This window comes from Protopterus annectens, chromosome 7.part0 (genome assembly GCF_019279795.1).
Source record: "Protopterus annectens isolate FY-2018-M chromosome 7.part0, PAN1.0, whole genome shotgun sequence".
Classification (NCBI taxonomy): Eukaryota; Metazoa; Chordata; order Ceratodontiformes; family Protopteridae; genus Protopterus; species Protopterus annectens.
Genome location: NC_056739.1, coordinates 592,184,960 through 592,206,978, shown reverse-complemented (window position 1 = coordinate 592,206,978; position 22,019 = coordinate 592,184,960). Strand labels below are relative to the sequence as shown.

The 22,019-nt window shown below is 37.2% G+C and overlaps 1 protein-coding gene across 1 annotated transcript in view; it reads left to right on the top strand.

Annotated features, from left to right (window-relative positions):
• Positions 1-22,019, top strand: part of MAN2C1 (mannosidase alpha class 2C member 1) — a 1,630,015-nt gene that overhangs the window by 1,152,985 nt on the left and 455,011 nt on the right. The window contains exon 18 of the mRNA XM_044077185.1: positions 7,031-7,125. Coding sequence (XP_043933120.1) covers positions 7,031-7,125 — 95 coding nt within the window. The remainder of the gene's footprint in view (positions 1-7,030; positions 7,126-22,019) is intronic.

The following is a 22,019-nucleotide window of genomic DNA, read 5'->3' as shown; positions in this document are numbered from 1 at the left end:
GGTATAGAAAAAAAGAGCGTTAAGGGGAAAAGGTAGGGTTTAGTCTGGTTTAGAACAGGGACAAAGCCAATGAAATTTCAGATGTTCTTTGAGATGTTTCTTGAAGAGTGGTGTGGATGAGAGCGACGTGAGTGTACTAGGAAGATTGTTCCAGATTTTACCCACAATGTTAGCAAAAAGTGAGTCCCTAGCTTTATTGTTTGATTTTATATTGGAGATTAATAGCTTATTTGCTGAGCGAAGTGTTGCAAGATTTCTATATGGGGAGATCAGGTTGGAGAGGATTGGGGTATTGTTTGGGTGATGAAGAATATTATGTGAGATAAGCAGTTGCTTATACAGTAGATGGTTTTGTAGTTCTGACCATCCAAGTTGTTTAAGGTTGTGACAGTGGTGGGTTCTGAAAGGGGTGGCAGTGACACATCTAGCTATGTTATTATAGCTAGTTTCAAGCTTGCTTAGATTGTGTTTTGATAGATTGATGTATATGGCGGAAGCATAGAATAGAGTAGAAGTTAGGTGAGTTTGGGCAATGGAGGTTTTAGCTAGTGGTGTGAGGAAGGGGTTTGATTCTATACAGAGAGCCTAGTTTTTTATTGACAGTCTGTATAGTATTGTTGATATGTTAATGAAGCTGAGGTTATTATCTAAGGTTATACCCAGTAGACGTGTAGTATTGTCAGGGGAAATAGTAGTTCCATTGTTAGAGATAATTGTGAAGTGGAACTCTGGTGACTTTTGAGTGGGGGCAAAAAGTAATAATTTTGTTTTTTTAGGGTTGAGGAAGAGGTAGTGATGGGTGAACCAATTTTCAACGGTGTTAAAAACTGCTTGAGTAAGGGTCTGAAGAGAGATAGATGACTTAGCAGTACAAATTAAGGTAGAATCATCAGCGTATTGTATGCATGTGGCTTGAGGAACAGCAGTATTTAGATCATTAATAAAGATGGAAAATAGAAGAGGGCCAAGGATAGAGACTTGAGGGACTCCAATGTTTACAGGGAGGGGTGTGGAGAGATTATTGTCCCAGAGCACTGCTTGTTGTCTATTTTTTAGATAGGATGTAAACCAGAGTATTGCTTGTGGGTCAAGAGATTGGGCTTTTAGGACATTGATTAGTAAGTCGTGGTTAACCATATCAAAGGCTTTTGATAGGTCAGTGAATAGTGCAGAAGATAGAGAGTTATTATTTAGATTCTTGTTAATGCAGTCAGTAAAAGATAGAAGGGCGGTAGTTGTACTATGAAAGGGCCTAAAGCCATGCTGACAGTTGGCAAGTAAGTTATTGTGGAGCAGATGTTGGAGTAGTTGATGATGAATACATTTTGCCATTATTTTGGCTAGTGGAGAGAGTAATGCAATTGGTCGGAAGTTGGAGATATCAGTGGATTTGCCTCCTTTATGTAAGGGGGATTATATGGGAGACTTTCCATATGGATGGGATGTTACCTTCTATTATTGTTCGGTTTACAAGGATGGATATGGGATATGCTATGACTTTGGAAGCTATTTGAAGGTATTCTGCTGGTACGTGGTCGGCAGAAGGGGTGCAAGGTTTGAGTTTTTGAAGGAGTTTACAGATAAAGGATGTTGGCACAGGTTGTATATGGAAGGGAGGCACTGAACTGTCTGTGTTTTGTAAAGTGCTGGGGGAAATGGGAGATATTGTGTTTGCAAGAGTTTGTATAGTTTCTGTGAAGTAATTATTAAAGGCGTCTGCTATTTGCAAAAGGTTATTATGGGGAACTGAAGATGGGGCTGGAGTTTTGGTATGTCCTGGATGGAGAAGTTTTTTAATGCCTGACCAAACCTTTTTAGGGTTATTTGGGTGTGATTGTTGAAGGTGGAGATAGTAGTTTTTCTTGTCTAAGATAATGTCATTCTTGGTTGCATTTCTTAGCTGTTTAAAATATAGGTGGTCAGCAGAGCTCTTAGTGGCTCTCCATCTGGCCCATATTTTGTTCCGTAGGAGTATTTTGTCCTTTGTTTGTTTTGTGAGCCATGGGGCTGTTTTAGTCCTAACTCGGGAAGAGCGAAGGGGGGGGGGCATGGAGATCTAGGATTTGTAGGAACTTGGTATTAAAGTAAGAAACTGCTTCATCTAGATAGAGTTGTTTCAGAGGTGACCAGTTACAGGCCTTTAGTTCATTCTGAAAGCTCTCTGCTTTAAAGTGTTTTTTTGGAACGATAGGTTATAAATGTGTTATTAATAGGTGTATGAGCCTTTTGTTTTGTTATATAGGTAAGTACATGGTCACTAAGGTCATCTGGAAGTGTTCCTGAAGTATAGGTTTCAGGATGACTATTTATAAGTATCCAGTCAAGAGTAGCTTCTTTATTACTAGGTTTGTGGATTCTTGTGGGGGTGTTTATTATTTGAGTGAAGCCATAAAGATTTATGTGGGAGTTAGGATTAGGAGAGTTACAGGTAGTCCAGTCAATGTTAAAATCACCTAGTACAATAGTTTCTTGAGGTAGTAGGGTGGAAAGGCTACTGAGAATCTTTTCAAGATTGTTAATATTATTTCCTGGAGGGATATAGGTGCAGATTATATAAACAGATTTAGATTTATTAAGTTGGAGTTTAATGGTAAGGGTTTCTGCGTTGGTATTAGAGGGGAGTAACACATTGAAGCATGAAATTAGAAGTTCAGATTTGTATAAGATAGCTACACCTCCACCCTTCTTGGTGGTACGGTCACATCTTAGGATGTTATATCCAGGTGGGGTTATTTCTAGGTCATGAGTAGAGGGTTTCAACCAAGTTTCTGTAAGGCAAAGGATATCAAATGCATGCACCTGTAAGAGGGCATGCAGTTGAGTAAGTTTATTGTTAATGCTACGGATGTTGAGATGAGCTATTCTAAGAGAATTACCTAGTTTTATAGAGGTAGAGACACAATTAGTTGTTTCGTTTTGTGGGTTGTTGTAGATTGGAGGGTTTGGGCCATGATTAGGATGAATATCGCCATCTAATAGAAGTTGAGTGGGATATTTTAGTAAAGTCTTTATGCTTTTAAGGTACTTGGGTGGGCTTATCTTGCTGGAGAAGTAAGTAACATGGGAAGATATATGAAACCTTGGGAGTAAGTAAACTGAAGTAGAGGTTATATTACTATGGGAGAAGAAGTTGAGCTGTGTGATAGGTAATGTTTGTTGATGGGACGGTTCATTATTAATTAAAGAGAGATTTTCGTAGTAGGTTAGGGCATAGGGTGAAGTTAGGAATATTATTGAAGAAGTAATAAGAAGAAAGTTCTTAAGGGTATAGTTAAGTAAGAAGGTCATTTGTGATAGGGTTAAGAGATTATGTAGAGGGTTAAACAAAGTAAAGATAAGAGAAATTTAAGGTAGAATAGATGAGAGGTGACATGGGAGGGGTAACAGAGACGTTGAGGGATGAAAAGTAAATTTATTGAAGGGTGGGGTTAGTTATAGAGAGAATTGGAGAAGGGGTGGGGTTGATAAGTAGTAGTCTAATGGGATAGGCTGAGTAGTTAAGTGGGTGTGGTTAGAGATGTTTAAGTTTAACTGCACTGGGGGTGGGTGGGAATTAGGGGTAGGGTAGGGGGGCAGAGTGAGCCCGTAGGGCGAACGGAGCGGGTCAGACCAAGTGGTGGAAGATTCAGAGGAGACAATCAGTAAGGGGCAAAGAGAAGGAGACAGAGTAACAGGTATGTAGCTTCTAGTAGAGCAGGTATGGTGTAGGAGAGAGGATAATGAAGCAGGGAAGCTAGAAGTGGATATAGTCTAAAGTAGGTAAAGGATGAGAAGAGTAGGGGCTAGGAGGTGAAGCAGCAGGGCAAGAGATGAGAAATAGAAGAAAAGAGAATTATATTGAGCTAAAGCAAGCACAAGTGGGGGAGACAGCGAGGGAACAAAGCTGGATTGTACTGCCACCTAGTGGGCAGAAGGAAAGATACAGAAGGTAACCAAGACAAGGATACGTAGGTGGGGAAAGAAAAAGTTAGTAACAGGGGAAAAAGGACCATCAGGTGATACTGGGCAGGGAGAGGAGTCTGGCTGCTGGATTACCTGACTCAGTGGCAAAAAATTACAAGACAATCAACAGGTATTATCTTACAATATGGGTCAAAAGTTAAACATACTTTGTCAAGTACTGTACAAACAGGAGAAATCAGTGGGGCAGCAGAAAAGCAAGATGGTCCAAATTGGCAAAGCCTGAAGTAGATCAGGCGGTCCTTAAAGGCCAGGTAGGTCCAGTAATGGAAGGCAGTGGGTAGATTGCTAGGAAGGTGAAAAAGGTAAGTAGGAAGGATATTAATATTGTATTAAGGCAGCAAAAGTACTTATAATAAACAGTTAAGATTAGGTAGGCCAGTAGTACTACAATAATAATAAAGTTGTAATCATACTTTCTTACAGAAATTGCACCAAAAAGGCTAGGAGAAAAAGCATTCAGTCTAGTAGCATTACAAGCAATACAGAAAAGGCTAAGTAAAAAACACCAGTTCTAGCAGCAATTTAAACACCCTGGAACACGTCACAGTTATACAAGTAATAAGTTAGGTGTAATATTTAAAACTAGGCAGGAAAATGAACTGCTTAAACCATCAATATAACAATATTACAAACCACAGACGTGTTTGGCAATCAGTGCGTGTGATTTATTAAAGGAAAGAAAAGAAACGAGTTTCACAAGAGTCTTATAAAATGTGTATTGCTTAACCTTATCCCCGACTAATGCAGTGAAAGAGGTTAATCAAACTGCTTCCAAATACTTTACATATGCCCCCAACTTAGTTTCTTGGATGTGATTAAGCGTGCTACTAAGCCCCCGACTTAGTTTCTTAAATGTGATTAAGCGTACTACTAAGGCATCAACAAGGGAGCTGAAATGCTCGCTTTGCAGAACTGCTCAACCCTGGCCACGTGGAAGGAACCATGCACAGGTAGCTGATAGCGTTTTAGTAGTTGAAGTAGAGAGAATAATACAACATGGTGAGTTCACTTGTCAAAACAAGATAAGAGGAGTGAGCCACTTCAGAAACGCTGATGTTAACAAAAATATTTAGCCAGTTTGGAACGCTTAACACTAGCTGCTGGTGTTTCAACAATTGAGGTAGAGAGTATGCACAATGTAGTACGTTTCCCTTAACTAACAAATTAAGAAGATTGAGACTCTTTAAGTCGCTAAGACCAATTGAGCCAGATTAGAATGCTAGACTAAATACACTAAAGGCATCACACCATTACTATATTACCGGGTTACACAATTGCAGTACTCTCTATATTAATATACTAGCAGCTAGCATTTCGACAATTGAGGTAGAGAGGATGCGCAATGTAATACATTCTCATTTGGTAACAAGCTGGGAAGATTGAGACCCTTTAAGTCGCTAAAACCAATTGAGCCAAATTATAACGCTAGACAGTAACATGCTAACGGCATCAGAGGATCTACACAAGTAGTATATTACCAGGTACAATAATTGCAGTACTCTTTGTATTAATACACAGGTGGCACAATAATTAAAAAATAGCGCAATAAGAGTGGCACAGTAATTAAAAAATAGCACAATAAGACATAGCGTTACAAATGCCTAAAACAGTAATGGGAAAATACATAATCAATAAGCATCGTTGAAAACGTGAAGGTACTTACAGTTGTGAGTTTTCCTCTGGGTTCAGGAGCACGCAGCAGCCAGGGAAGAGTTTAGGTAGTAAAAAAGGAAAGGCGCCATGAAGGTCTTCCCCTTATATGCCCTAAGGGCAGGAAATGAGGTGGGAATGGGAGGGGACAACAGACAGAGGGGGCAGGTAGATAATGGAGGGACAAAGAAACCAGAAGATGGTTTACAAGGAGTGGCAGGTATCTAAGAGATATCACTGTACCCTAGTTACTTACTATTAGGAAGGCAAATGCAGATGATTATGAAGGATGTTTCTAAGTCTAAGACAAGATACAAAATGCCCAGTCTCCCTCTCAGAGAGAGTTGTTAAATTAATATCACATATTACTGCTGAGTTAGCCTGGATGACATCACTCTTTGTCACCTGCCTTCAGTTCCCAGTCTAACAGAAAGTAACATAATTTTAACATCTCTGTGTGAGAAGTACATATCTCTCAGAAGTGCAGCTGCTGTAAAGTCACAGTGCAATAAAACACCTTACATTTTAAATATAATAAATACTTCTCTCGGGGATAATAGAAAAAAACTTCTCACTCTAGACATCCTATCTTCTTGCTGCAGTGAAACTAACTTTTATAGCATATAGTGAAGCACTTAATTTAAACTTATTTTCTTGAAGTTATGTTAAGTTAATCGTCTGTGTTCCAGCAGGCTATGCTATGGTTACATTCTTGAAGCTCAGTACATAACATACAGTTCTGTATAAATCATATCAATATTCACAAATGACATAGAATTATTTACAAAATTCCAGATAGCTGGGCTGGCAGTGTCACAACTAATAAGATGTTATTTCAGCTGACAGATCTTTTGGATGACAGTACTGGTAAGTGGTCACTTTTCATCTTGAAAATCAATAACCACTTTTAAACACTTAACTAAATCTTTGGTGTATTTGCTTGTGCAGGGCAGTGTTTTAAGGACCCTTCTGCTCTGCACTATATTTTTTGTTGAGTACCTCCTGCAGTGAAGCAATATTTTGCTGTGCATGAGCAGTTACTACAGGAGAGTGACTGTGGAAGCACGGACTGCCCTTCCTAATGAAGTATGGTCTACATTTGATGGATATGAATTTTCATAGAACAAAACATTTTTCATAAAGAATGAAATGTTAGCTTAAAATATGATATGTTTAAAGCATATAAGTTTGTACATGACATTATTGTTATAATAAAAACAGTTTGAGTATCTATAAAAATATCCCTTTGCTACCCCTAGTTTTGAATAAGCATGGAATGCAGAGACCCTTACGTGCTGGGGAACAGTAAGAAACTGAACAAGGCTGAATCTATTAATGTGGTAAAATATGCAGTGCTGGCTTTGCTTTATCCCTTAACAAGCTAACAAGCTGATTCTGCTTGCTGTTTTTATTGTAGTTGGATGGTTCTGTTACCATGGAAAATGGGATCCTCAGAGTCACGTTAGACTCAACAGGACGCATTACATCACTTTATCTAATTGAGTCCAAAAGGTAAATGTTGAATATTTAATGTTTATCATCAATGTATAGTGCATACTTTTATATATATATATATATATATATATATATATATATATATTCTGTTACATGGCTTCTGTCCTAAGATGTGTTAGTTTGTGCATTGAGTTCAGATGGTTTAGCCATTTGGAACTGAAGGTCACATATGTGATTTCTGTCTTTTAATTTCCTCAAGTCTTTTGGGTTTCTAATACCGTGACGGGAATGGACCCCATTCCTAAGTCAAAATACGACTAAAGTTCATGAAATGAGCATTGTTTCACTCTTTGATGTCAGCCAGTAGTGCTCTTCGCAACACCTGCAATGTGCCCAGTAATGACTACTTCTGCAATTCATACTAAGTTACATGTATTGTTAGCATATCTAAATACGATTGTAGACTCATCTTTATAAGGCCTATTGCTCCAACTACAGTTGGAACTGTTTGGGTATCTTTCTTCCACATTGCTCTCATTTCTGCCTGCAAATCCTGACATTTTATGACTTTGTGTCTCTCTGTATGCAAGACACTGTAATCAGTGGGTGTATTTCAGTGATCAATGCTACTTTTGTCTTCTTTTCTTGGACCACTATATCCGTTTTTTTAGCATCTGTCTTTTGAACTGTTGGTAATGGGTGAACCCATATCATATAAACTTCATTTTCTATGATACTTTGTGCCTCATGATTCCAGTGTTTTTCAGCAACTTCAGTATCATAATGTTTGCACATTCCCCAGTGCAACAGTCTTGCCCCTTTATTATGCCTTTCTCTTTACAGTCCTTCTGCCATTAGCAATGAGGTGTGCAACTGTTTCCAGTTCAGTTTTACAAAACCTATATTTGTCTGTTTCTCCCACATGTTCAATAGACTTTGTAAACCAGCGTAACCAGCGTGTGTATAGCCCACTATCTTGGGCTGGCAATAGTAACCTTTCATCTGTTGGTTTGAATTTGCCTCTCCTTAATTGTTCATTCCTGATCAATATGAGGTTCTTCCAGAAGTTTTCTATACTTGCAACTATATTTATGCTTTTCCCACATTTCTTGCCTTCTGATCTGGTCCTTCACCTTATATTCTTTCTTTTTCTTTTTTCGCACATTCAGTTGCTGCCTGATTTTTATCTACTTCTGGTTTGATTTCTATTCCTGCTTGGCACCGATATGCTTTTACTAAATTAAGCAGAGAAGTCATCTTAGATTTATTTTCCTCATGTTTTAAAACATTCACTACATTTGGGTCTTGTGAGGTCAGCAGATATGTGTGGAGCCCCACAATTGCAGATCTGTACATGCAATCAATTTCAAGGAGGCCCATCCCTCCTTCGGAACGGGGAATATATACTCTTGGTATAGACTGATTTTTATAAATCATTTGGTGAGCATGAAGCATCCTTCTTGTTTTCCTATCTAATCTATCCAACACATTTTGGGGCCAGTCAATCACTCCAAAACTGTAAGTTAGGACAGGAAGAACAAAGTGGTTTATAGCTTGGATTTTGTTCCTAGATGTCAACTCTGTTTTTAGAATTAATTTAAGTCTTTTAAAGTATTCCTTACTAAGTCTTATTCGCATTTGTTTGTGTTTTGTTGTTGATCCTTCATCAATTCCCAAATATTTATGCACTCCCTCTTGCTCAAGTTCTTTCATATGACATTCTTGTCCCAAACTAATGTTTTCCTGCTTTAAAGGTTGCTTTTACACTCTTATCAAGACCAAATGACATTCTAATATCATCTGAAAAAGTATGACAACCTGCAGCTGTGCTTTCGGTTCCTCATCTGATGAGCTATACAGTTTTAAATCATCAACAAAGAGAAGATGAGAAGTCTTTACACTTTGTTGTTTTTTAGGAGCCAAATTGTAGCCATGGCCTAAGTTGTTAAGTAAGCAGCTTAATGGGTTAATGGCAGGGCAGAATAGCAATGGCGAAAGAGAGTCACCCTGGAATATACCACTTTGAATTTTTATCCCTGGGATAATAATCTGGCCTTTATCATGGCTTAATTGCAAAGTGGTCTGCCACTGTTTCATGGTCACTGTAATGAAGTCAATCAGTGTAGGGTATATCTTATACATTTTTAAGCACTCTTTTATGCATGAATGTGGGATACTATCAAATGCTTTTTCATAATCAATCCATGCCATGCTTAAATTCTTCCCCTTTTGAGAGTTCTTTAGTATGACTTTATTTAACAACAAATGATCCTTTGTTCCATATGACTTTCTTTTATTGCCCTTTTGTTCTACTGCCATAATTGAGTTTTCTTTTAAATGACTGTAAACTCGTCAGCATCAATTCCCATGTATAGTTTATATGTCGTCAGAAGGCAAGTTGTCGGCCTATAATATTTAGGGTAGCTTGCAGGTTCACCCTTAAGAAGGTGCATTGTTTTGCCTGTTGTTAGCCAGGTTGGTGCCTTTTCAGGGTGCGCATATAAATGGTTCTTACTCATGGCTAAATTCTCATGCAAAGATGTTAATACTTTTAACCAAAAGTTAGGTACTGCATGTGGGCCTGGGGTTTCCAGTTAGAGGCTTTTCTTAACTTTGTCTCAATCTCTCTGGCTGTTACTTCATCCCATTTCATATCCTGCACCTTTAAACTTCTTATGCTTTCTTTTACTTCTTCTATCCATTTAGCATCTTTGTTATGTTCCACAGGATCTTCATAGATACTTCTCCAAAATGTATCTACTTCCTCTTTTTTTGGCGGTCTTTCAATTCATTTTACCTTATTTCCCAATTTTTTATAATACTTTTGGGGTCATCAATAAATTGCTTATTTTGTACATTTCCTTTATCTGTGTATCTTCTAGGTTTTTCCACTTGTGCTGGAAATTTTTAGTTTGCTATTTGCGATAGTGCATGATCCTGGTCTGATCTAATACTGTGCATTGCTTTAATTACATCTCTCTTTCTTTGTATTTTTGTTGATCTATTCCCTCTTTCATAGTCTTCTAAGAGTGACACTTCTTGTCTTAATTGCTTTATACTTTTCTCTATTCAGTACTGCCATGATGGTATTCGATTTCTCCCCTTCCTTTCCCGCACTATCCTGTGTTCTTCTGGTAGAACTTTGTCAGTTATTAATTTAGCAGCATAATAATATATCTTGTTTACTTTTATTATATTACATGGATCTTCATGGACAGTTCTAATTACTGCATTCATTTGTTTTATCAGACTTCTGACTTTTTGGGTTTTATTGACCTTATGCAGTCTGATAAGCACAGTGAGACAGGAACCACACTGGAAATTACCACAGCAAACAACTTTATTGTCACTGTGCTTATCAGTTTTGGAGTTCGTGCATAGTTATTTGACCTTCTGCAGTCTATTTCTCTCATCGATATTAATATATCTATCCATGTCTGTTAAATGAAGCAACTCTTCTTTTACCTCATTTTCTTCCAAACTGAGGGCACATCCCTTGTTTTCCATTTCTTGTAGGCATTCTATAAAAAGTTCTATAGCATCTTCCTGTAGCACCTTCTCTTTAGTTTCATCCCGTGCCTTCTGTTGCTCTTGTCATATGGGAACTCACTGCCCTATCACTCCTCAACATTGACTGCATCAGAGTTTCCACAGTTTCCTGTTCCTTTCCGTGCTAACTTCAAGCGAATGTTTATACTGATTTCCTGAGGAAATCTCCAAAATATCTTGATATGGCAACTGACCAATTGCTTCCTGTTCCACTGGTTTCCCCTTAATTTGGATAGCCAATGCTCTATCCTGTTGTGGTGCTTTCTGCATTCAATCCTTCACTTTGTTAGGTACTCCATAACCTCAGTTTCTATTTCTTTAACTTCTTCATTACTAATCTCCTTTTCTACTTTTCCACTTTGTCTTCTTATTTTTTGTAATGTAAACTTTTCCATGTCTGGATTCCTTTGCCTGTATTTCTCTTAAATATCTTTGGTACTGCTCTTTTTGTATTGGTTAGTTTTGCTTTCTCTTTTGTATAAATATTGCACCATAATAAATCTATTTTTCTTTCCCATGCCCATATTTCTTCTTCAGATTTTTCCTGATCTTCCTGTTTCTCCTTACTTTTGGGACTCATTCCATCACGCTGTGATGTAACCAGTATTAGACCTTCTATACCAAATCCTTCACTTTGTAGGCACTCCATAACTTCCAACTTCTCTTTTTTTAACTTCCACTTTACTAATCTTCTTTTCTACGTTTCATCTTTGTGATGATATTTTTTTTAATTGTAAAATTTTCCATATCCGGATGCCTTTGCTGTACTTCTCTTTGAATATCTTTGGGACTGCCATCTTCATATTGATTCATTTGGCTTTCTCATTTGCATAAATATTGCACCATATCAAATCTCCCTTTCTTTCCCATGTCCATGTTTCTTTTTTATATTGTTCAAATATCTCTAGGTTTTGTTGTTTATATTTTCACACTTCCAAAGATGCTTCTTTTTCCAAACAGATCAAAGTTTCTTCATCTGTATACTGTTTTTCACAAATCTATTGTATTAATGAATGCAAATTTTCATTTGAAGCTCCTGACAGTTTTTCCTTGCAGAAGTATTTTTCTCTCCTCTAATTTCTCTCTTAATCGTTTTGTATATTTTGTGTCTGGAAATTCTGGGCTTTTTGCATAATAGTAACACTACATAATTTCTTTCTTTCTTTTTTTGCCTTTATATTATGTGGAATTCATTCATTTATATATTTTTTTAAAAACTTTTTATTGAGTTTTTAGATATGCAATCAACAAGAAGAAAGGCAACAATACAATTACCAACAATGGATATAGCAATAATTACAAGGAATTAAAAAATTAACAATTACTACAAAAAGAAAAAACTTAAAACTATGTACACTATATACAGTAGAAGGTCATACCTATTAGGTTAAGTTTTCATAACAAGAAAAAGAAGATGAAAGTGAGAGCATAGCTTATTAACATGTGCAGGTGAAGTATGCAGACTCCCTGTTAATTCCAACTAGATTGTAAATGAGTACATGATAAATTGCTGGAAAGTTTAGACTGTATTGTTGTTGTGATAGCTTACTACAGGAGCTTATAAGATTGGGCTGGACTGATGTCAGCTTTTAATTCTTTAGAATTAAGTCCAGCAAGTATCCATAGTATTTTTGATAGTATTCCTTTTGTTTTATAGAAGTGTTTGCCAGTTTATGGGAGGATATGAATTTGATAGCAAGGTTACGAAAATCTTCCCATGAGATTGTGGATTTATCAATCCAGTTCGTAGTGATGCAGAATTTAATGAGGGCACACATAGTGATGAGAATGTGTTCAAGAATTTTGGGAAGATTAGTTGTAGTGATATGTAAGATAGCTGTTTGCCATGAAAAGGTGGATTTTTCTTATCCTATTTTTTCTAATCTCACTCTTAAGGAACATAGGTTGTAAATTCTTTTACAGCTCCAGAAAATGTGCAACATGTCAGCTTTTTGATTTGGGCAATAGGGACAGTATGCTGAATATTTGGGGTTGAATTTACTTAGAATTGATGGTGTGTAGTAAGCGTTACTGTTAATCATGATTTGTGTGTAAAGCAAATGCTTGAAGGGAATTAACTTGGTCATATTTTCAATAGCCAGTCTTTTATTTTCATAAGAAATCACTTGATTTTTCTCTTGCCAAAAGGTTGAGAAGAGGAGGGCATTCTGGGATTTTATGCTTGCGACTAGTAGTTTGTATGTCTTAGAAATCATTTTATTCTTAGTTGCTAGCATTTTGAGAATTAAGGTAGCAGAGTTAATATCTTGGTGATCAATTTTAATAGAAGATAATTTAGTTTTTAATAAATAAATGAGTGGTCTAAAAGTAATATATTTCTTTGGAAGCTCAAGCTTCTGTCTTAGTTCTGTTATATTGGATTCTTGTCATTTGTATAGTTCCCAAACTGTGATGTCTTTTATGTGAGGGAAGTTTTTTAAGTTTATTGGTTGTTTGTTAATTAATAAGTTTGGTTTAAGGTAAAACGGTTGAATGAGATCAAGAATATTGGAGAGCTGTATTCATTTGAACAGATTTTGAAAAGTAAGGACCATATGTTTGACAAGAGAATGTAGGTTCTTTGTGAAGCAATGTTTTATTTAGATTTAGAAAGGGGAGACATTTTGGATTAATATCAAGGGATTTAATTTGATTGTATTAGATTTTGATCCGTTGAGGTGTCCAGCAACTCAGTTTAGGATCATAGTTGATTACTTGGATCAGTCTGCTAGAAGTAATTACATTCTAATAAAGTTTAAAATCTGGCAAACCCAGCCCTCCTTTATCATTTGATAGAGAAAGTTTGTCATATTTTATTCTAACAGATTTAAGGTGCCACAAGAATTTAGATAAGGCCTCTTCTACATTTGTGAAGAATTTTTGTGGAATGATCCAGAGTGTAGCATTTAGCTGAAAGAGGATTCTAGGCAGGAAGTTCATTTTGACCACACTAGCTTTTGACAATAAGGACAGATTAATATTTCTCCATCTGTTGATGTCATTTTCAGTATTTGACCATGTGTGTTGTAAATTGATCTTAATGATCTCATTAAAGTTAGGAGTATAGTTTATGCCTAGTTATTTTAGCTGGTATTTGGATTTAATCTCAATATCAGGGAAGTAGAATTCCTTATGGCCTAGGGGATTTAAAGGAAATGTATATGATTTATTTGGATTTAATTTGTAATTAGATATATTAGAATATATCTCTATTGAATTTAGTACTTTTTGGAGTTCAGTATTGGGAAGTTCGTAGTATAGATTTAGATCGTCAGCAAATGCAGAGTATAAAAGTTTTACATTTAAGATTTTAGGTATATGATGGAAGGTCTTTTGGGATATACATAAAAGCAATGGTTCCAGATAGAGATTAAAAAGGTAGGGAGAAAGGGGGCATCCTTGTCTTGTTCTATTAGATATGGCAATAGGGTTGGATTTTAATTTTTTTATGTATATGGTAGTGGAGGCTTTCCGGTAGAGTACTTTAATTATGTTAATGAATTCTTGAGGGATTCCAAATGAAGATAAAACATTGAATAAGATGTTTAGGTCTACTCTGTCAAAAGCTTTTCTTGAATCAGCAGTAAGGGCGTATCTGGGATGTATATCGTTACCTAGAAGTCTTATGATGGTATCCAAAAGAAGAGGGTTATCACATATTTGTATATTCTGCATAAAGCCCATTTGTTCATGTGAGATTATGGAGGGGAGTATGTTTTTCAGTCTGTTTCAAATAACGTGGGCTAGAATTTTAAAGTCCATATTGATGAAGACAATTGGTCTGTAAGCTAGCTGGATCTAAGGGATCTGAGTTTGGTTTGAGAATTAGGACTTTTTATTTAAATATCTATCAGTTATGCCATATTGGATGATGTAATTAAATATTTTTAATAGAATTTTTGAGACAGGCTCAGAGAATTTTTTGTAAAATTCCGCAATGTATCCAGCTGGGCTGGGGGCTTTACCCAATCTGAGTTTATTAGTCACAATTTTTACTTCTTCTAAACAGAGGGGCGGTTTTAGAGAGTTCTTTTGAGAGTCACTGCATTGTGGGAATTTTAGCATATGCATAAACTCATTAAATGTGTCCCTAGACTGAGAATTTGGGAGATTATATAGATTTTGGTAGATATCCTCAAATGTGTCTATAATGTCTTGATCTTTATTTTTTAGTAATCCTTTATGTTTGATTTCTTTAATCCTGGGCGTCCCATTTTTCATATTGATTGATTAACCTGGCAAGAATTTTAGAGGGGGTTTGTGCACATTCTGAGTATTGGTAAAGCAATCTCATTTCTATAAATGAGAGGTTTTATAGGTAGAGATTGTGCAATTGTTTTGTAAATTAACCATTGTTTCTTCCAGAGCTTTTGAGTAGTTAAAGTTCTATTTCAATATCCTTAATTTGAGTCTCCAGTTTGAATTTAAGATTGTTATGTTTTTTTCTTATACCATGAGGAGTTTTGGATAATGAGACCTCTTATGACTGATTTAGTAGCAGCCCATTGCACCTCATAGGGGATTTGAGTAGGCATAAGCTCATTGTCAAGTTGGGCGAGGATAACATTTCCTGTATTACTTCTTCTGTTTGAATAATGTTAGAATTTAGGTCCAATTGTTGAAATAAGATCATCTTAGGTTAGAAGTCGAGATGTTAATAGAGATATTGATTTTGGAATGGTCAGATATAGATCTTGGAGAGACCTTATAGTTCAGTCTATAGCAGGTGAAAGTTTGGGAAATTAAAAAGGCGTCGATTCTTGACCAGGATTTATGTCTAGTTGAAAAGAAGGTGAATCTAGGTATTGAATTATCATGCTGAAATTTTAAATAATGGTCTATTAGATCAAAGGTGCTCTGTAATTCTTCTAGTGCTAATGTAGTATGTTGAGATTGCCTTGTTTCCTTATGTGACCTATCTTTGTTTGGGCTGAGCAAATCGTTCCAGTCCCCTCCTATGATGCATAAATGATTTTGATAATTTGCTAAAATATTAAAGATGTTGTAAATGAAAAGATGCTGGTTTGAGCAGGGACTGTGTACGTTTACAAAAAGTAGAGGTTTATTTAGCATATGGTAGTTACTGGTAAATAGACACCATCTTCTGTTAGGATTAATTTCGGTGGAGGTCATCTCCCCTTGAAAAGATTTATTAATTACAATTGCTACGCCCCCAGATGATGAGTCATAATCAGCAACAATTATTTGCTTCACCCATTTCCTATTTCTATCATTATTCCAAAGCTCGTTAGTCATATGGGTCTCTTGTAAAAATGTTATATTACATTTACTTTGGAATGTGAGGTGCATTATTAAGTTTCTCTTTTTTTTTATCTAAGAGCCCCTTTATATTCCATGAATCAATTGTAATCATTATCACAATCTAGATTTGTTTTAAAAGTATTGGTTAGCTGAGACATGTAAGACTGTATGTGTGTACTTAAAACTGTAAGATTTGGAGATAATTTTAGTAAGGTGACTTCTAAACCTTTGAACCCTATGTAGATGTCTAACCACCCACCCCTCTGAAAGAATATGTATATGTTTGTTGGGATCCAGACACATGCTCGACTAGCATATGTCCAAATCACAAAACATTGAACACACATACACGAAAGCGCTTAACATCGACAAGCACTTCTGTATATGTGTGCCTGTTTCGTAGATCGGACTACAGTGCAGGTAAGGGAAAATTCTCTTTTCCCCACTATAGTGTGATCTCAGAGTGAGAATAATAAAGTAGGGGGTGTGTGGGGGGTGCAGGGGGGGTGAAGTCCCCCTGCAGAAACGTAGATTTTTTTTTGAACTACACATACACGGAAGCGCTTTTTGATGTTAAGCGCTTTCGTGTATGTGTGTTCGATGTTTTGTGATTGAGCCATATGTGTTTATTTTGGCAATACGTTTGACATTCTTTTATCTGGGCGGCCACGGTGGTGCAGCGGTTAGCTTTGTTGCCTCACAGCAAGAGGTTCTCCGGTTCGATCCTCGGCTGGGGTGCTTTCTGTGCGGAGTCTGCATGTCCTCCCTGTGGTCATGTGGGTTTCCTCTGGGTGCTCCGGTTTCCTCCCACATCCCAAAGTCATGCTGTAGGAGGATTGGGTACTCTAAATTGGCCCTAGGCATGAGTGTGTGCATGTGTGTGCCTTCCATGGAAGGATGGGCGCCGGGCTGGCAACTCGGTACCGTAAAACTCTACTGCCAATCATGAGCGGATGGATGATCCTCTGTGGCGACCCCTAACCAGGAAAAGCCGAAAGAAGAAGAATGTATATAGCCTTCAGTGAAGTTACTTACTCTAACCAACCTACTAAGAAATGTACAACACATATCTTCTTTAGTGGTACCTAGGTTTATTATTGTTCTTAAGGAAAACAAATATTTTTAATAGAACTTTCACAACTAATCTGTCAACCTTATTTACAAGTTGTAAAAATTGTTGCTGATGTTGCTACTGTCTAATATCTTATACAACTTGCTCTTCATGATGCCACTCTGGTAAATGGTTAAGCTGTATTTCTTTGCATTTTCAAGCACAACCCTGCGTGAAAAATCTTACCGTTATAGTTATCTAGATGTGGAACTATATCTCTTTCATTTATTTTTTCAGTAGATTTTCTCTCTTATATTTAGTTTTTGCATATTTTGTTGTCCCTGGAAAAGATTTCATTAATGATAGTACCGTTGTAAAATTCTGTTCCCATGGTAACTCATACTAGATATCATTGACAAAAAAAAAAAAGTTTAACCAGTGTTGCAGTAGGTAATATGAAGCCATCAGTTCAAGAGTTACTATAGTAATGTTAAAAAAATATATAGGAAACGGAGAGACCTAAAACTGAAACATGTACCCTCTAACAAAAGAGCACTGAAACTTTTTTTTTTTAATTTAAAGCGTCTTGCTATATATCAGCATATGAAATACCGTTTGACATTAAGCCAACTAGAGATAACCAGAAATGTACTAAAAAATAATCTGGCTAGTTAATTTACAGCATGACATAAGTCCATAGGGTTACTCCAACCCTGTAAATGCATAGCTGCAGGAAAGGGTATTAACTCCAAGTAATCTTTTATAGGCAGCAATGTATATCTTTCCTTATATCTCTTTAGGAAGTAATGATGCAGGAAGAGGCTTTTGAGTGTCCAGTGAGACCACTTAGTGTAGTAAGACCAGTGATGATTGCGATTATATAAAAAAATAATATATATTTTAATAATTTCTTTCTTATCCTCAATAGTCCACTCTATTGTCTTTATGGCTCTTCTTTGGCCTATCAGTTTTTTTGTGATTTTTGTGGACTGCTGCTTCCTTCTACAGCAGGGGGCCATCCTCCCCCTAGGCCTGGCCTGGTCCTGTTGTAGAAATGTTTCCATATTTTGAGGATTCTACACTGTCAGTTTTTCCAGTCCTGGCACCAGTGCACCTACCAGGATTAGGCAGTTTTTTATCCTGGGTCTTATGCACCCAGCTATCTCTCTTAATTTTTGACCTGCTTATGTCCATGATATGTGCTGTATAAATACAGTCTATATATCAGTGTCGCCTTGGTGAGATTTTGTGAAAACAGGGTCCACCTTGTGAAGGTACTCATCAAGACTTGAGGATGAATTCAATTTCAGAACTACTCCTTTCCTTTGCTTGCTGACTTTTTATCTCGCCATTCGGACCCCTTTCTTTCCAGAGGAGTGAAGAGATAATGTGCCAGGGAGTTTGGCAAGTGTAAACTAATCTTTGCTTTCTTTCTTTTTTCCTTTCACATATATACCATTCATTTTCCTTTTAGACAGATGTTTTCAGAGAGGACAGCTTTTCTGTCTGTATGAACTGAAGGCATCTAGACTGGCATCTGTGCTTTAGGCTGTAACCAAGCCATACTGAACAGATGCTTTATCATTACTGGATTTTACAGTAGTGTGGAGGCCAGGATTTTATCTTACTGGAAATTGAGTTTTGTAAGTTACTGAACTCAAGTAACCCACAAGTGCATTAGCAAGTTAGTTGTTTGACAGCAAGGACAGAGAAGTCTGCCAGTAAATTTAAATCTCTGTAATACAGAGTGTCTGTTACATATGACATGTGGTGCGATGTGCACTTGAAAATCTGAACTGCAGTCGTTATTAGCATTATAGCTGTCTGTTTAGTAATCTCCTTTGTCTTGTGCCATTTCTATAATATATCCATTAACTGAGTCAGGTTCAGCTCAATTCATCGCTATATATACTTCTTACACAGCAGTTGCCTTTCAACCCTCCTACTTACTGCTGACTCATGGCAGGAGTTGGTTTTGTTGAATCCACCTGTTGTTTTCAGTGGAGGAGTTGAAGATGCTATACAGATAACAGCAATGCTTTTATCAGTCTCCTGATTTTCTTTGTATAAGTTTTAGTGTTCACGAGTGTACCTTGGTGACAAGAAGTGAGGCTTTTTGCAGATCACAGCATTTTAGGAGTATAGGTGTAGCAGAAAACTGCATGCCTAGACAGTGGTAAGGACATTGGCATGTAAGGCCAACTTCAGCACTTCATCAGCCATTTCATCTCATGCTTTTATCTTATTACTTAGTTATTCAAACTGCTCCTATTAACTTTATATAGCCACAGCCTGGGCTTAGTCCTAAAGAAAAGTGCAAGTTAATGTGTGTTATTCTGAACAGTATAAAATGCTGAAGGAAAATAATTCCGTAAGACAGCAGTAAACCACACAGTAAAAATGTTTTTAAGCTACACTGGAAAATCGATATTCTGTTGTGTTGTATCTTGAATATTGCAGCAGAGAGGTGTTGTGTAGGTTAAAAAGTACCTCAGTTTTAGAAAATGTGATATGAAATGCATTTTATGAAATAAAGGTGGTATATACCTTATGAACTGTGAATTTCATAGGGACTGAGGACAACTTGATGCTTATGAAAAATGAAGTATTAGTGTCTTTTGTGTAGTTTGAGAACATTATAGATACAGATAACATTTTCAGACACAAGCTTTTCTGCCTCCAATGCAAAGGAATGCTTAGCATTACTGGAGTAATGTGGTATGAAAGGACATTTCAGCAATGCCAGTTTGGAAGTAATCCATACAATACGGACTTTATACAGAGTGCAGATACAGGCCATTTTCTTTAGCAGGTTGGGTATATAGTCATAGAGCATAAGAATAGGACAGTTTTCTATACCAGTAACTCAGTCACAAGCTTTTTCTTGATAAAAGTCTAAGCCCAACCATACTAAAAGTAGTGACTATAGCAAAAGAGAGAAAAGAACTGCAAGTAGGATTTTTAGAAAAGGGTAAGAGCAAATTACATAGAAATATGGGAATTATGGGAACAATGCATGCAGAATAATGTTTTGGAGAGGAACGAGGTTTAAGGGAAGGTAGTAATTGAATGAGCTTATTCTTCCTCTTTCTCATAGCTACTCCTTTAGTACCACATTCTCATGTATTAATCTTGCATTTATACCGTAATTTGTTTGTTATCATTGTATTTACTAGCCACATTCTTTAACCCTTTTTCTGTTTATTTAGTTCCTTACATTCTTACATTTTGTTGATTGGGATAAACCTATTGGGTAGGGTCCATATTTGGAGGTGACCCAGGATAGATAATGATGTAAAGAAACAGTTAAAATAATGCAACAAAAGCAATCACTATATTATGTGTATACAAGCAGCAATTGTAACAATACAAATGAAATTATGAGTTACTTATACTATCAACAGTTAAGGTAAGTGGACAGGTATAACAGTATTTCTGTGCTAAATCTAAAAAAAAAAAAAAGTTCTAGCTTGTTTTCCCGCCTTTTTCTGTAACTAGAATAATCTGGATACAGATTTGCTGTATTCAGGACTGTATTGTAGTTTCTGAGTGCCTCAGACCTTTTATGTGATAGAGATATTGCAGTTATTTCAACTGCTTTAGTATTTTCTGTGCTAAAGCTAAAAAAAAAAACTAGAATAGTTTGGATACAGATTTGCTGTATTCAGGACTGTATTGTAGTTTCTGAGTGCCCCAGACCTTTCTGTGATAGAAGGAAGCCTTTTTGCATATCAGTGGGAATGGTAAGCACTAGGTAGCTTATCTGCCACAAGAAGAGTGGTTTCTAGCTCGAAAATTGTAGCTTATTGGTCATTTGCACAGCATTTCTATCCCTTTTAACTTTCTGCCTTAAAAGCGCATGTTTGTGCATCGCGCAGTACTCCTAAGCTAGGGTAAACTGTTACCGGTGCCAGAAAGTCTACTCTTCAAATTTTCCCTTAGATCTTGCTAATTCTCTTCCCCCTCACACTAAAACTAGCTTACTCATCTAGCACTTTACCAGGCTTCTTGTAGCAATTATTGTAGCGCACATAAGTGCTACCTTCACTAAACTTTCTGTAAGGAAACAGATCCAGTACTTATTAATAATACCCACCCCTCCAGGCATGTCTAAAGGTCAGTTCTCTGCACTTTCTCCTATTAACCTGGTGAACCTGGGCATTCTGAGGCAATGTAACAACTGCCTCATGTACACTGACAACCCTCTTCTCTTACCTCCCAATACCCAGACTTGCGAGAGATGCACTTATATATCCAAACTGGAAGCAATGCACTCTCCAGCCATGACCAGAATAACTGGTCAAGAGGAAAAGGTCAACACTTGCACCACACCACATGGAACGCATAGCACTCCAGAACAAGCATCACCACAGTTCTCACATAAAAACACAAGCCACACACCCACCGTCATGGAGGCTCTCAATAGAAATCTACCCAAACAGCAGAGACCTCCTATGGCAGAAACCCGCTCGACCCTCACAGCATGGCACAACTCACAAGATACATAGCTCACCTGAACAGTGTGCTACTCAACCAAAGCCCCTAAGGCAAAACAGCTTGCCCAGTACATTAGTCATAGATGATTCAGTAGTGAGGCACATAGACATCCCAGTCACTAGATTAAATAAGGAGAAGGTAACAGTCAGCTGACTGTCAGTCAGCAGGATCCGTCACATAACGCACGCACTCAGGTCACTCCACGACAGGTCCACATATGACACTGTCATTGTCCATGTTGGTGTGAACGACTTGAGACGTAACTCCCTGGACTACTTGAAAAGAGACAGGGAGGAGCTCTCGGATCATGTACCCCAGGCAGGTATGACCGTAGCCCTGAGCAACATCCTACCATCACCCAGAATGATACCACAGTATGAGCAGAAAATTATTTACTTCAACAATTGGCTAAGTTTCTGGTGTCATTTTAAGGGGATGCAGTATCTGCCTGGGATGACATGATTGACAGACCTCGATGCTTCGCCAGAGATGGCCTGCATCTGTCAGCCCTGGGATTCCGTATCCTGGCCAGGGCTCTTGCCACCCCTATAGTGCCTTTTTTAGACAATGTTCCAAAGACCAAACTACCACC